Source organism: Molossus molossus, unplaced genomic scaffold (assembly GCF_014108415.1).
Source record: "Molossus molossus isolate mMolMol1 unplaced genomic scaffold, mMolMol1.p scaffold_m16_p_12, whole genome shotgun sequence".
Taxonomy (NCBI): domain Eukaryota; kingdom Metazoa; phylum Chordata; class Mammalia; order Chiroptera; family Molossidae; genus Molossus; species Molossus molossus.
The window spans coordinates 73,588,025-73,603,173 of NW_023425347.1; the positions used below are offsets into that span (position 1 = coordinate 73,588,025).

General features: G+C 46.4%; 2 protein-coding genes across 4 annotated transcripts in view; one reads left to right on the forward strand and one right to left on the reverse strand.

Annotated features, from left to right (window-relative positions):
• Nucleotides 1–15,149, reverse strand: part of LOC118626424 (erythroblast membrane associated protein (Scianna blood group)) — a 16,062-nt gene continuing 913 nt past the window's right edge. Inside the window, exons 1-11 of one of the 3 annotated variants that reach the window (XM_036256122.1) lie at nt 10,888–10,989; nt 10,323–10,661; nt 9,799–10,080; nt 7,228–7,344; nt 6,677–6,709; nt 5,624–5,656; nt 3,659–3,679; nt 2,746–2,766; nt 2,617–2,643; nt 2,505–2,531; nt 7–1,037 (exon numbers count right to left, since the gene is read on the reverse strand). In XM_036256122.1, the coding sequence (XP_036112015.1) occupies nt 340–1,037; nt 2,505–2,531; nt 2,617–2,643; nt 2,746–2,766; nt 3,659–3,679; nt 5,624–5,656; nt 6,677–6,709; nt 7,228–7,344; nt 9,799–10,080; nt 10,323–10,661; nt 10,888–10,972 (1,683 nt within the window). In that variant the 5' untranslated portion in view covers nt 10,973–10,989 and the 3' untranslated portion in view covers nt 7–339. The other 2 variants (XM_036256123.1, XM_036256124.1) reach the window with 2 other exon arrangements.
• The window catches only part of LOC118626425 (small vasohibin binding protein), a 17,148-nt gene continuing 15,698 nt past the window's right edge, over nt 13,700–15,149 (forward strand). Inside the window, exon 1 of the mRNA XM_036256127.1 lies at nt 13,700–13,802. The gene's annotated coding sequence lies outside the window, so the exon portion shown is untranslated. The remainder of the gene's footprint in view (nt 13,803–15,149) is intronic.

The following is a 15,149-nucleotide window of genomic DNA, read 5'->3' on the forward strand; positions in this document are numbered from 1 at the left end:
AATGAAAAAAAATGTCCTCGGTTGAGGATACAAAAAAAAAAAAAAATAGCCCCTTGAATGGAGAACCCCTGGATCTCAGTGACACACACTCAACATTGCCACCTAAACCTAATCTGATTGTTCATTTGGTTTTCAAGAATTCTTCCAGGGCAATGGGAACTTCAAGTCCCCAGAAGGAGACAGGGTTTAGAACTGGGACCAAGGTGGCATGAACAGAACCACAAAAGGCTCTGGATTTGGGGAAAGGAGATGAGCTGTTTCAGAATCGTGTTGGGCCAGGAGACTGAAATCCAGAGCACTGGGCTGGATGTTCAGAGGAGCAGCTAATGACATACCTCCCTAAAAAGAAGGAACCTTGAGCCCCCGGAGGGCCGGGCCAAGGTCAGGGGGCAGGAGGGAAGAGTCCACCTTCCGGAGATGGGAAGAGTCCACCTTCCGGACCACATCTCCGTTAGCATGGCCTTTTTCATTTGGCTTGGGGACAACCGATTCTTCTGATTTCTGGAGTTCTGAGCAGATGATTAGCGGTGCCTTGTTTTTCCCTCCATCATGAAGGCAAGGTTCAAAGAAAGGTCGAAGGGGGCCAGAGAACGTGTGGGTGAAAGTAAAGATGTGGGATTTGTTGGTCACATTGTAGAAGGAGATGGTTCCTGCTTCGTAGTCCAGGAAAACGCCCACGCAGCGCGGGGACTCTTTCAGGCGGAAGGAGGTCTGCGGGGACGTGAGAGCTTCATACTCGGTCCCACGACTCTGTCGCAGAAGCCAGTGTCCATTGGCAGGAGAGGCGGTGACCTTCCCCTTTCTGCTCACGGTATCACTGCACACCCCCAGGATCCACTTGGTCTTGTCTCCCACATACACCTCCCAGTAGTGACAACCAGCCATGAAGGACTCGGAGCCCAGGACGCTGACGACGAAGTCAAATCTCTGGGGGTTGTCGAGCACAGGCTGCCTTCTGTCCCCCAGCTTCACACTTCTGCGGTCCTCAGACAGGATGAGTTTGGGATGCGCAGTGTCGGGGTCCAGGGTCACCGCCACTGCAGAGAGGCACAGAGAGGTGAGGTGTGGGAAAGTTACGTCTCACGGGATCTTTGGTGGCTTGGAGGGGAAGTAATTTCTGGGTCTGAGACCCCTGTCGGGGCCCTTGACCCATTTTAGCTCACGATTCCCTCTACCCTATATGTACTGGAACCAAAGAAAAGTGTCTCCCAGTCTCCTAGATCGCCTGGTTATGCATTCAGTAAAGGAGGAAAAGTTTTTCCTCTGCCTGTGAAGCTGCCTGAATCCTTCAGGAAGTACTGCCTTTGTCCTCAATGGTCCCAAGGAAACTGTTGTATGATAATAAACATCGGCTCTGGTGTTGGACCCAGAAGCAACCCTGGAAGTTTTAGTCCCAGCTCTGCCATATGCTAGTTGTATGACCTTGGGCACGTTCTTTATCTCCAAACCTTAGTTTCTAGGTTTGTGAAATGAGAAAACGGCAGCACGCTGTACAGCAATTGTGCACATTTGATGAGCTAATGCATGTGGTGGTGCCCCCTTCACACACAAGTGCGTGGTGCTCATATTGTTAGCTAAGATTATTGCTTGTAATTATTACTTTTAAATGTTAACAGAGAGAAGGATTCTTCCTTAAAATTGTGGAAGGTCTTCTTGGAGAGTTAAATCCATGAAATGGGTGCTCTGGTGAAGTGGTGGGAGTAAGCCAGACTGTGAGTGTGAGAAGGGTTGTGAGTTCCCAGAATGTCAACCAAGGTGACCTGGTATGCTCTCGAGTGGCCAACTCATCAGTCCTACTGTACCTGCCCTTGAAGGAAGACAGTGTGATCAAAAGGGGGGTGGACAACCTGGAAAATTGATAAGGACCCACACAGGGAAATGAGCAGATCTCATTGAAATAGCAGCAAAAAAAAAAATGCAAATATTTAGGAATAAATTAAAGAGATGTGCAAGTCTTCTAGAATAAAACTACAAAACCTTATATAGTCTACATTGCTGTGGCACCTGCCCAACCCATTCCCTTCTCTGAGAATCTCAACCACCAAGCCCCAAGGAAACCGATCTGCAGGTAAGAAGAACGTGGCAGATGTGCAGACAGACAGGAGTGCTGGCATAGACCCAGCTGTGCCATAAGGACTTCCCAATCCTGAAAGCACAGGAGAAACTCCCCGGGGAAAGATTTTAAAATTTGACTACATAAAAATAAGACACTCATGCATCAAAAACATAATATAAAAAAAATTAAAATGAAAATGAAAAACTCAGAAAATAATTAGTGATAAACAGGACGAGTTTCCACACTGTATAGAAAGAAGATATAATAATAACCAATACATTTTCTAAGTCTAGGAGCCCCCTTCCAGAAAAAAAAAAAATCAGATTTTTAAAAAATTTGATAAGCAGATAAACAGGTTTGATTTAAGAAAAGAAAACAGCGATCTACATTCCAAAGGCACAGAGCACTGGGCTCTGAAACGTGGGTGGATTTGACTGGTGGGACTTACGGAAGTGCAGCCGGGCCCTCCTCCAGCCTGAAAGACAAAGGGGGTTGGAGACTGTGAAAGCGAAGGAGAAAAGGAGAACCCCAGGGAGTCAGCACGGGACAGCACATCTCACCTGAGTTGGCTGCAGCTCTTTTAAACTCTATAAAAATAAAAAAGAAACAAGAGGATGAACTATCACTGAAAACATAGAATCAACAGGAGAGAAGTTGGTATGGAAGTTATAAGAACATGGGAAACTTACTCAGTTCACTCCGGAGTTTCTCTAAAGAATAAAAACAGTTTGACCAATCAGAACGAGGGCTTCCACGTTTCCATAATACTGGGGTCCCATCCCAACCATATCCCACGTCAGATCCTCACTACCTCTACCCCAACCACATCCCACGTTAGATCCTCACTACCTCTACCCCAACCACATCCCACGTTAGATCCTCACTACCTCTACCCCAACCACATCCCATGTCAGGTCCTCACTACCTCTACCCTGACAGTGCCACAGCAGTGGCTTCCAGCCCCACACCAGGTGTCCCCAGACACTGCAGAGGATCAGCAAATTCCTAAGTGAGCCAAACCTGACTGGGACTCACTGAATACACATCTCATGCATCTAGGTGATAACAACATGATGTATGTAGATGTTGTGAGAGAAGAATAAAATATAAATTCATTTAAAATGATCACTGAATTTCTATTAGATTTTCTTGTGCATATTTAGTCAAGGTAAAGTAAAATAGACATGTCGTGTCTGAAGATTCTTTTTTTTTTTGCAGTAAAGGGGTTCTCATATATGAGATGGTGGAAAAACGCTGCTCCATGCATTGGGTTTCATGAGGATCCATCCACCTGGGACCCACCTAAGGGGATGCCATGCCTGGGGATAAAGGGTCTGCTGGATGGCTTCATCTACGGGAGCTACATCTCTTCTTGGTTAAACGTTTCCCATTTAGAAACTAGGTAACTGCTGTGCAGGAAAGGGAGGCAAGGAATCTTTGAGAAAAGACACTGCTGAGAGCAAAGACATCTCCAACCCCATGGCTTGAAGTACCCTGGCCCCTCTTCTGCCCTGGGAATTGAAACTAAGACACACATCCTAAAGCAAAGACAGCGGCAGAAGGAAGTCTGTGCCAGGGATGAGGATGAGGAGGAGAACTTACTGAGGGTTTTATGGAGTCTTCCTAAAAAAAAAAACAGAAAAAGACATGAGTGAACAGATGCTCTGCTTTACCCCTGAGCCCAGGAAGGCTCATCACTCTATCCCTTCCCCACCCCCACACCCCGCGGGACAATGGAACAATGATGCTCTGATTGGCCGCTAGTGCAGTCACATCTCCCAAAGGGCAGACTGCCCAGGTGTGTGGTTCCTCCTCCCTCTTCCCTTCCTTCTGTCTGGTTTTATTCCTGCTGTCTGTATGAGTGTGTCCATTTGTAACCGTGTGTACATTAGTGTATGCCTTGCTGCCCTTTTATAACCTAGTGTTTAGAATATCTACAGTGAAGGCATAGCACTGACTTGTGGACATGCTTTATCATTCTCTACAGCAACTCCCCGGGGGTTCGGCAGAGAGATTCACAAACTTGGAGATTCCAGACGGTTTGGGAACATATGTGTACACTTCACATGCTTTGGGGGAGAGCTTGTGGCTTTTCCAGAGGGGCCATCTGGTCCACACTTTCCCTAGCATTGGCCCTGCCAGAGAGCTGAAGCTACACTGCCAGCCCTGTGCTAGGGCTGGGCGTGTGTTAGGCATCAGGCACTGGGGCAACAAAGGAATATGATGTGGCCCTAAGGAGCTTGTGGTTGGTGTCTATATTAATGGTATTAGTATAATCAATGTTACAATTATATAATGTTAATTATATTAATGATTAATTATAATAATAGTGATTATCTTATTTATATATAATATCGATATATTATATTTCCACTACTAACAGCCTCCATTTATTGTGTCCTGGTCTCATAAGAAGGTGGGCGCTCTCCACAACATGAGGTACATATAATTATTATTCCCATTCTTCAGAGTGGTGGTCTGAGGCTCAGAGGACACAGACATTTGCGCAGGTCATCCAGTTAGTAAGTGGCCAAGGAGAGGATTCAAGCCCAAGGGCGTCTGACTCCTAGTCGGAGGCCTTCGCCACTGCGCCAGGCTGTGCCTTCTGCTCTTGGAGAGAACAGCCAGTGTCCCTGCAGTGGGCACCCCGCACTTGCCCCCGCTGGGAGCAGATGTAAGGGAAGAGGAGAGCAGATGCCCAAATCACTGCATGTGGAACCATTTCTGAGCCAGTGACTTGACTTCTCAGCTGGATTTTCAGGGAGCAGGGACCCTGCCTGTTTTCTGTACCCTCAGTGGCCCAGAGCAAACATTCGATTCATAAAGATGAAGGGGCAGTAAGGGAAAGGAGTTCCAGGCACTGTGATAGGAGAGTTTTTTCAAGTTGTCTCCTTTAATCCTGAAAACAATCGGGTGAGGGGATATCATTAGCCCCATTTTACAGATGAGGAAACTAAAGCTCACAGCAGTGAAGGGACATATCCAAGGCAGGCCCATGATCCAACCAGGTGTGGCTGACTCCGGAGCCGGTGGCTCCCCCTGCGTCACACCACCTGGCTGAATGCAAAGGCTGTACGGATCCTTGAGATTCTCATACATCCCAGATGAGCATATTCATCTATTTGTAAATAGAATATAGACCTTCTTTATAGATGATTGGTGGAGAGGCTGGTAAAGGGAGCTCATGATATTTTAGACCTCTGAATTTTTACCATGAGCATCCTCTCACCCACTGCCATCAATACTATTAATGGAGGATATGTGTGTGTGTGTACCTCCTGCGTAATGTGTGTATAATAATAGACAGTCAGCATTTGTGTAGAAGGAGAAATAATATGTTATTTGTTCCCTACCCTTTATTCTTTTTTAAAAGATGTTTTTATTGATTTTTTAGAGAGAGAAGGAAGGAGAGAGATATATTGATGTGAGAGAAACACACTCATCTGCACGCCCCCTACTGGGGATTGAGCCCACAACCCAGGCACGTGCACTGACTAGGAATCAAACCCCTCAATCCACTGAGCCACACTGGCCGGGCCCTACCCCTTACTCTATACATATACTTACCTTTTTCTTTTGCATGGTCTGAGAGAAGATTTTCTAGAGGGAGGAAAGTAAAAAGAACAAGTAAATGAGATTCTGAACCATTACCTTGAAGGCCCTTGGTTCCTACTGATTTTACCTGCCGTTGAACCTGTCCACCTCTGTCGCTGCCACCACCTTCCTGATCCAGGCCCTCATCATCTCTCATCTGGATAACAGAACTAGTGACCCACACTGCCCCCAACCCCGTCTTGTTCCTTCTGGTCTCTTCTCAACACTGCAGCCTGAGGGAGCTTCTCGAAGCACAGTTCTGATGATGTCCCACCCACTGCTTCACCACGGCCCTGAGGAGAAAGCCTGAAGTCCTTCATATGACCGACAAGGCCTCACGCAGCCTGGCCCCTGCCTAACTCTGCAGCCTTGACCTCTGTCGCCTTCCTGTCACTTCTGCACTGTGTTTCTTTCCCAAGCTGTTCTTTCTGCTGCATAGTTTTCTGTTCCCTCTTCCTCTGTACCTGCCCATCCTCCAGATCAAGCATCACTTCCCCTGAGGACTCCTCTCCTGTCCCTGAAGCTCCTCCTGGTCATAACCTCCACAGCCCCCAGAACCTGCACTCGCGGAATTTGTACAGGTGTACTTTTACAGTTATTTGTGCGACTATTTAATTCATGTATACCTCCTTGGCTGGACTGAAAGCTCCCAGAGGGCAAAGACTGTCTGCTTCTACTTACCATTGTATCCCTGGCATTTAGAATAGTCCAAGGCACTTAGCGGACAATGATCAATTATTTGTTGAGTGAATAAAAGCATCCCCCATGTTAGACCTATACAACTCCCACAGAATACGATCAAGCAATGAGTCCACAGACAAAAACCATCAAACACAGTGAAAGGTGAACTATTACAAGTCAGAATCAGCAAAGACTGGAAATTACAGGTGTAGACTCCACATCACTGCTGCCACCAACGACAGAGATGTTGGGATGTTCAGGTACAGAATTTAGATCAGTGGGCACTGGAGTCACAAAAAAAAGAGTAAAACAGAGAAACATCCCCACCCATCCCAGGACACTTACCTACCTCCGTCACCTGTTCATACAGAAGCTTCTCTGGAAGAAGGAGAGAGAGAGAGACGTCAATTTAGCTTAAGGAAGGGCTTTTTCTAACAGGCAGAGTTGTCCAAGGACAACTTTGCTCCTTGCTACTGTGGGTGTGTGACCACTGGAAGGCTTAGAGGGTCTTCAGACCATCAGATAGGGAAAGGAGTGTTGGATTATGTACTTTTCAAGGTGCCATACAACTCTGAGATCTGGTGAAATGCAATCATGTTTAAGAGGGTTTTATCCAATGGATAGAATTGGATTTTTTAATTAGAAGACTGGCATGATCTTCTAACTCCTCAAAAGCTGAGAATTCACAACTCTTCCCAGGAGCTTCCTGCAGTTTCCTTGACCTTCTCTGCAATATGAGTCCCCAGAACATTGTTCTACTAGTTCTCTCCCAGCCCATTTGCAGGGTCTCCAACCTATGGGTAACTATCACATCTATGTCTCCTTCCTCCCAGCCTTTTCCTAGGGAAGCCGCAGTTCAAATTCCTGCCACCTGGGTTCCCTTACCACTTAGTTACCTTTTGATCGTCTTTCCCTCAAGATGAGGCAAATGCCCACCACGATGAGAAGCACCAGGACAGGCAGGATCACAGCAAGAGCCACTGCTGAGGGGGAGATCCTCCCTGGAGATGGGGCTGACACAGAACCACCAATGACCACCCTCAGGAGATTTCTCAGCTTCTTCCAGGTCAAGGGCCCCACCTCATATGGAAGATGGCTCGGGCACATCCCAGCTGTCTCTGTCACCTCTAGGGAGAGACCTCAAGCCAAGAGTGGTGAGGCTCTTGGCTTCTCTCAGGAACTCAAACCCTGGGTGACCAGGGATGAGTTTAAAGTGAGATGTTCATCTCTCAGGGATGGTTTTGATGGTCCTGCCTGAACACAATGGGTTAAACTCAGCTTCCCAATCACAGCCTCATCCTGCCCTACAATTCCATGGAAAAGTTATCCAGGTTCTTTGAAGAACTGGAGGTGCCTCCTCAATAACCACCTGTAGTCTTCTGAGCGCCACCTGCCGCCTGCTTCAGATCCTCACTGTGCTGTGGAACAGCAATCAGGGCCCCTTTGCCAGGAGCCGCATGAGCAGGGCCAGAACTATTTCTGTGGGGCTGTGGCAGCAGGCGTAAAGCCTAGGCAGGAGAAAGGAGAGAAGAAATAGAGAAGAAAAAAGAGCAGAGGAGGCACTGTGACAAGAGTGAAGAGCCTACGCTGGGTGTGGGTCCTCACTCATCCATCACGAGACCTTAGGCAGGAGGCTGAGCCTCTCAAGCCTGGTCTGTCATCTGTAAAATGGGGATAATAATGATCCCAGTTCCACTGGGTAGTTGGCAGATTTAAAGAGAGGAGGATGTAAAGTACTTAGCACCAGTGAGAGGCAGTGACAGTAGAAAGAGAGGAGAGGGGACTGAGAGAGAACAGAAGGGCTTAGCAGAGGTCTATGATCCCTCCTCACCTGGGACCCCAGGCTACACTATCTTTCTTGGCTCTAAAACCACCCTTCTCGCCTGGCCAATGTGACTCAGTGGATTGAGTGTCGTCCCATGGACTGAGAAGTCCTAGCTCCATTCCCAGTTGGGGCACATGCCAGGGTTTCAGGCTTGATCCCCAGTAGGGGGCGTACAGGAGGCAGCCGATCAATGTTTCTCTCTCACATCGATGTTCTAGCTCTCTCTCTCTCTCTAAAAAAATCAATTAAGAAAACATATTTTAAAAACAAATAAAAATAAAACCACCCTTCTCTGCCCCATGGCTCCATGTTTCAAGGGTCTTTAATAGGTTCATAACCAGCCTGGCCGGTGTGGTTCAGTGGTTGAGTGTCAATACATGCACCAAGAGGTTACCAGTTTGGTCAGGGCACATGCCCAGGTTGTGGGCCATTTCCCCAGTGGGGAGCATGCAGGAGGCAGCCAATCAATGTTCTCTCTCATTGATGTTTCTCTCTCTCCCTTCCTCTCTCTCTAAAATCAATAAAGAAAAAAAAATGTAAATAAATAAAAAAAGGTTCATAACCCTTTGATCCATTAATTCTACTTCTAGAAACACATTCTAAGAAAATAATCAGAATCACTTCCCAAATTATGTGCAAAGGTGTTCACTGCAATGTTAGAGGAAAAACTGAAACCATCCAGATGCAAGAAATAGGGCTTTGATTAATTGTATTATGCTATTTCCACACAATGAAACACTATACACCCTTTATAACCTTTTGTGGCCCTGGCCAGTTTGGTTCAGTGGTTAGAGCATTGGCCTGCAGGTTTGATTCCTAGTTAAGGACACATACCTGGGTTGCAGGTTCACTCCCTGACCCCAGCTGGGGGTGTGTGGGAATCAATGGTGCGCTCTCTCTCTCTCTCTCTCTCTCTCCCTCTCTCTCTCCCTCCCTCTCCCTCTCCCTCTCCCTCTCTCCCTCCCCCCCGTCTGGAAATCAATGGAAAAGTGTCCTCAGGTGAAGATTCACAAAAACAAACAAAATCAAGAATACACATACAGGGTGTCAAAGGGGTAAAAAATGAGAAACATCTGTAACAGAAATAAAATTACTTCCCACAGATTAAAAAAAAAAAAAAAAAGAATACACATACATTTCAATTCGCACTCAGAGATGCACCCATGGAAGAAATGTCCCAAACTGCTAGTAGTGGTTCTCTCCAATTTATGAGATCATAGGTCTTTTATTATTTGTTTCTTTTAAATATTCTGCATTTTTGCCCTGGCCGGTTTGGCTCAGCGGTTAGAGCGTCCGCCTGCGGTCCGGAGAGACCCGGGTTCGGTTCCCGCTAAGGGCATGTACCTCGGTTGCAGTTTGTCCCCGGCCCTGGTTGGTCGTGCGGGTGGCAGCCACTCGATGTGTCCCTTTCGCATCGATGTTTCCCTCTCTCTCTCTTCCTCTCTCTCCCTCCCGCTCTATCTATACAGAGTGGAAAAATGTCCTCGGGTGAGGATAAAAAAAAATAAAAATAAAAATAAATAAATAAATATTCTGCATTTTTTAAGTTTTCTACAATAAACATGTGGCACTCTTCGTACTTAATTCAAAAATTCTTTATAAAGTTTCCCCTGGGGTGAGAGTTTTCCGTCCCAGCTTTTACCTGCTATGAGCATGGCTGTGGTCTTCTCTTGACCAAGGGCCACGTTGCGGAGGGTGCAGGACACGCTGCCCACGGTGCTGTCCCTGACTTTGCTGGACACCGCTGCTTTGAAGAGCCCGGCTTTGTCCAGGGAAGGGGCCTCGGGCTCGGATGGAAGCACCCTGCCTTGAGGGTCTCTCCACTCGGCCCAAGGCATGGGGAACCATCCTACCGACCTGCACACCAGCTGGATCCATCCAGCGTCGTAGCCCTTCACGTGGATGTAGGGGTCGGAGCCTAGAACTGGAAAGGAACGCGGCCTGGCAGGGCGTAGGCAAGAGCCGGTGCCGCCTGAGCCCCGATCTCGCTCGCCGGCCGCTCCGGGGGAGCGGGGGCGGGGCTGTTATTGCCTCGACCGCCGGCTCTCTCCCACCCACTGTCCTCGGAAAGATGGGGCAGTCCCTAGCTGCATCCTGTCACCTTTCCAAGCCCACCCAACCACCACCGGCATCCCATAATTCACCCCCTTTTGAAAAATGACTAACCTGCAACCTGCAGGACCACGGTGCCCTCCCGAGTCATGTTTGCTACCCGGACCTGACATCGGTACTGCCCTCGGTCCTCCAGCCGGACGTTGCGGATCTCCAGTGTGACATTTCCCTCTTGCTCGTCTCTCTCCAGCGCCGTCCTCCCCTTATACTCCGGTGCCACATCTTCCTCGCGGACTCGGCCATCCCGCAACGCGTGAACAACCTGGGAGAGCCCCCGGGGCGGGGACCGCAGCCACCGCACCTCGGTGAGCGTCGGCACCGACCAGAGCGAGAGAGGGCAGAGCAGCTTGGCTGTGCCCCCTAGCGGGGCCAGGTGGAACTTGCCGGAGTCCCCTGTGCAGTGACGACAAAAAAAGGACAATGCAATGTGGGAGGGATGAGAGAGCGAAGGATGGAGAAGGATGTATCTTGGGGAAGGAGAGAGCCTGGGAAGGGCACTGGAAAGGACTGGGGTTAGAACTGAACCCCAGAAGAAAGAAGGCCTGTCGCCTGGCCTTCTTATTCCTGGGACTCCTTGGTCAGATGTCCCAGGCAGGGAAGGCGGTTCAGGAACTCCTACCTGACACGTGTATGGGCAGCTGGAGGGAGACCAGTGCGATGAGGCAGCGGGAGAGCCAGGAGCCAGAGGAACTTGCTGTCTCCATCTGAACTAGGAGGACACAGGGAGACACCAGAGAGGGTTGGTGAGCTTGAAGTGGAAAAATGTACGACCCAGGAGGTGGGGCAGAGATGGAGGCTGCATAGCAGCTGCTCTGAATCACACAGATTAGAATTCAAATCCCGGCCCTGCTACTTACCTCCGTGTAACATTGTGACTTAACTTCCCTGAGACTCTGTTCTTCCATCTTTAAATGCGTATAAATGTGCCTCCTTGCAGGATTACTGTGAGCACTGAATGAGGGAAGGCTCAGCACGAAGGCTGGCATCATGGTTAAGTCTATAAATGCCAAGAGTGAGGACTGAGGGTAGACACTGAGTGTGCCCTGGAAGGCACAGGGAGAAGTGTGGAAGGTTGAGAACTTACACCCAGAACTAACTGGGTAAACACCAGAGTAGTGGCCTCTTTTTGTGTTTAGTTGTATAATGTCTGTGGACCTTCAGGTCTTAATTTATAAAGGGGGAACCTTCTTCACAGGGACTACGAGGGCTCAAAGGTATATAAGGCACTTGCCACAAATGCCTGGCAGAGCAAGTGCTCAATAAATGTGCTGTATGGCTGAGAGGTGTGGGGCACTGAATGCATTAACTACAGGGAGACCCAAAGGATTCCTTACTGCAAAACTCTTTACACCTGCCTGACTGCCTGAACTTCCTATAGCAGGAAACACATCTTTCACGCCAGCACTGGGGAAGAAGTTTAAACGTAAAAACACTCCAGAAAGAGATCCTCTGTTAAGTTGTCTCCAAGACTTCAAATCCTTTCTGAAGAGGAGGGTCTTTGTAAAAGGTCAGGTCCCCAAAGGTCTTGGAATAGGGTGAAGATGGGACTCAGATGAGGTGGGCTATCAAAGAGAGGTTGGAAAATTGAAGATGGACTAAAGCTGTGAACACATTTCCCATGCTGTTTTTCTTGTGGCAAACACCACACTGGTTTAGGGTTGTTGTTTTGTTTTTGTTTTTGTTTTTCCTTTATTGATTTTTAGAGAGAGAGAGGGATGGAGAGGAAGAGGGAGATAGAAACATCGATGAGAGAGAACATCAATTGGCTGCCTCCTGCATGCCCCTCACTGGAGACTGGGCCCACAACCTGGGCATGTGCCCTGACCGGGAATCAAACCCGTGACTTCTTGGTGCATGGGTCAGTGCTCAACCACTGAGCCACACTGGCCGGGCTTGTTTTGTTTTTAATCGTGATGTATATAGCACACTCCTTTAATCCCCCAGCATTGCAAATGGCAACAGAATGCAAGGACACAGTGAAGTTAGGATTGCAGTCAGGATATACTTTTCTTGCTTCAATCTAACCCATTTTCCTACAGGCTGCCAGCTACTCAGAAATTAAACAGGAGAAGTTAGGTAGATGAGAAAAGCTCTCTACCTTATCAATTATCATTGAAGATGAAAGTAGGCAGGGCCCAGGATCCCCTGGAGTTATGCCAATCTCCAAAACCCTCAATTAGAAGGTGCCTTTGAAACACACCCTGAGTAGACATGCCCAGAGTGACAGAGCCCCAAACTGAACAAGGGCTGTCTGAAACCAAACAAGAGGCATCGCCCCTCCCCCCACCAAGGCCCCATCTTCCTAAATTCGGATTGTTTATTGTGATTAAGAGGATGGGCTCTAGAGTCAGCCCGGGGCCAAGCCCTAGCTCGGCCATTACCTAGTGGTGTGACCTTAGACTAGTTTACTCTTTCAAGTCTCCTCTCATTCACACATGAAATGAAGTTAATAATAGTACCTACTTCACAGATAGGGCTACAGTAAGGATTCATAGAAAACACATGTTGGGGGGAGGGAAGAGATAAACCACAGAACTCATTTGCATGTACGCATAACTGATGGACATGGAAAACAAAGCTGGGGACGGGGTGGGGGAATGGGGGGAAGGGTGTCAATGGGGAAAAAAGGAGAAACATCTGTAACAAAAATAAATTAATAAAAAAAAAGAAAACACATGTGAAATTATTTGTGCCACATTCTAAGACTAAAAAGGCAAATGAAGTTCATCAAAGTGTCACTCTGTGTAACACGGGCATCTGAGGTGGCTTTAGCCAGGGAGTCTCCCTGAAGCACATCACCAAGTTACTGATTAAAGGTAAGCAGCCACAGGGGCAAGCCAACCCAGGAGAGGGTAACACCAGAAATAGGACTTTTATTTTCTAGTCATCAGAGAAATGCAAATTAAGACCACAGTTAGATATGATTTTGTCTTCCTTGAAATGATCAAATATTAGAAAAAATAAGACCCAAGTATTACACATGCAGGCAAACTGGCCCTCTTGCCCATTACTAAACAACTTTCACAATGATAATTTAGCAATGAGTATTAAGTGATTTACAAGTATGTAAAAGTTTTAATCCAGTAATTTTACTTCCAGAAAAGAATCCTACAGAAATAAATAAGGATGTACATAAGGATTTGATGGTGAGGATGCTCATCACAAAGCTATTTATGAAAAGGAAAAAAACAAAAACAAAAACATAAAAGTTCATTAAAATGGGAATGATTAACTAATTGTTGCACATTCTTGCAACAAAACACTATGCACTTCATACACATGTGCATGAAACAACAATATTTAAGAGCACTGGGAAATTTTCACCTTTAAAAAGCTATGGATAATATGATACACTTTAGGAAGAAGATACTTATAAAAAAAGGCAAGAATGCAGATAGTAAACAGTGGTTACTTCTAGGGGCGGGGGAAAAACATTACAACAGAAGTTCCCTTGGTAACTCCAAGCAACTTAAGAAGACCCTGCAAATCTACAAATGACCAGTCTGAAAGCACACAGCACAGGACCCAGCTAAGGTAAGGGCTAAATGAATGATAGCTATAATAATGAATAATGATGACAACAATACTTAAATGAGTCCTTAGACAAAACCCACCCAGCCCCCTTGTCACTTGTCCCCTTTCATGTGCCTCATTTCCTGTGACCTCATTTTGTCTTTTAAAATGTTCTTGTGGGTAGAACTAGAAAAAATACTTCAAAAGTTTATATGGAACCAAAAAAGACCCCGAATAGCCGCAGCAATCTTGGGGGGAAAAAAGAACAATGTAGGAGGGATCATAATACCAGATATCAGGTTATACTACAAAGCCATTGCAATCAAAACAGCCTGGTACTGGCACAAGAACAGACATATAGATCAATGGAACAGAACAGAGAACCTGGAAATTTACCCAAGACATTATGCTCAATTAATATTTGACAAAGGTGGCAAGAGCATACAGTGGAGTAAAGACAGCCTCTTCAATAAATGGTGTTGGAAAAATTGGACAAGCTACATGCACAGCCTCTTCAATAAATGGTGTTGGAAAAATTGGACAGCTACATGCAAAAATATGAAACTAGACCACCAACTTACACCATACACAAGAATAAACTCAAAATGGATAAAAGACTTAAATGTGATTCGTGAATCCATAAAAATCCTAGAAGAAAATGTAGGCAACAAAATTTCAGACATCACCCACAATAGAATTTTTACTGATACAACTTGTAAGGCAAGAGAAACAAAGGAAAAATTTAATACATGGGACTACATCAAACTAAAAAGCTTCTGCACAACAAAAGAAACAAACATCAAAATGAAAAAGGAACTCACTATATGGGAGAACATCATTGCCAATGATATATCAGATAAGGGGTTAATTTCCAAAATATATAGAGTACTCATACAACTCAACAAAAAGAAGACAACGAACCCAATTAAAAAATGGGCAGAGGACCTAAATAGCTACCTCTCCAAAAAGGACATACAAATGGCCAAAAGACATATGAAAAAATGCTCAATGTCACTAATGATCAGAGAGATGCAAATTAAAACAACTATGAGGTATCACCTCACACCTGTCAGAATGGCTGCCGTCAACAAATCATCAAACAACAAGTGCTGGCGAGGGTGTGGAGAAAAGGGGACTCTAGTACACTGCTGGTGGGAATGCAGACTGGTGCAGCCACTATGGAAAACACTATGGTGTTTCCTCAAAAAATTAAAAATTGATCTTCCATTTGACCCAGTGATCCCACTTCTAGGAATATATCCTAAGAAGCCTGAAACACCAATCAAGAAGAATATATGTACCCACATGTTCATAGCAGCGCTATTTACAATAACTAAGATCCGGAAACGGCCCAAGTGTCCATCAGTA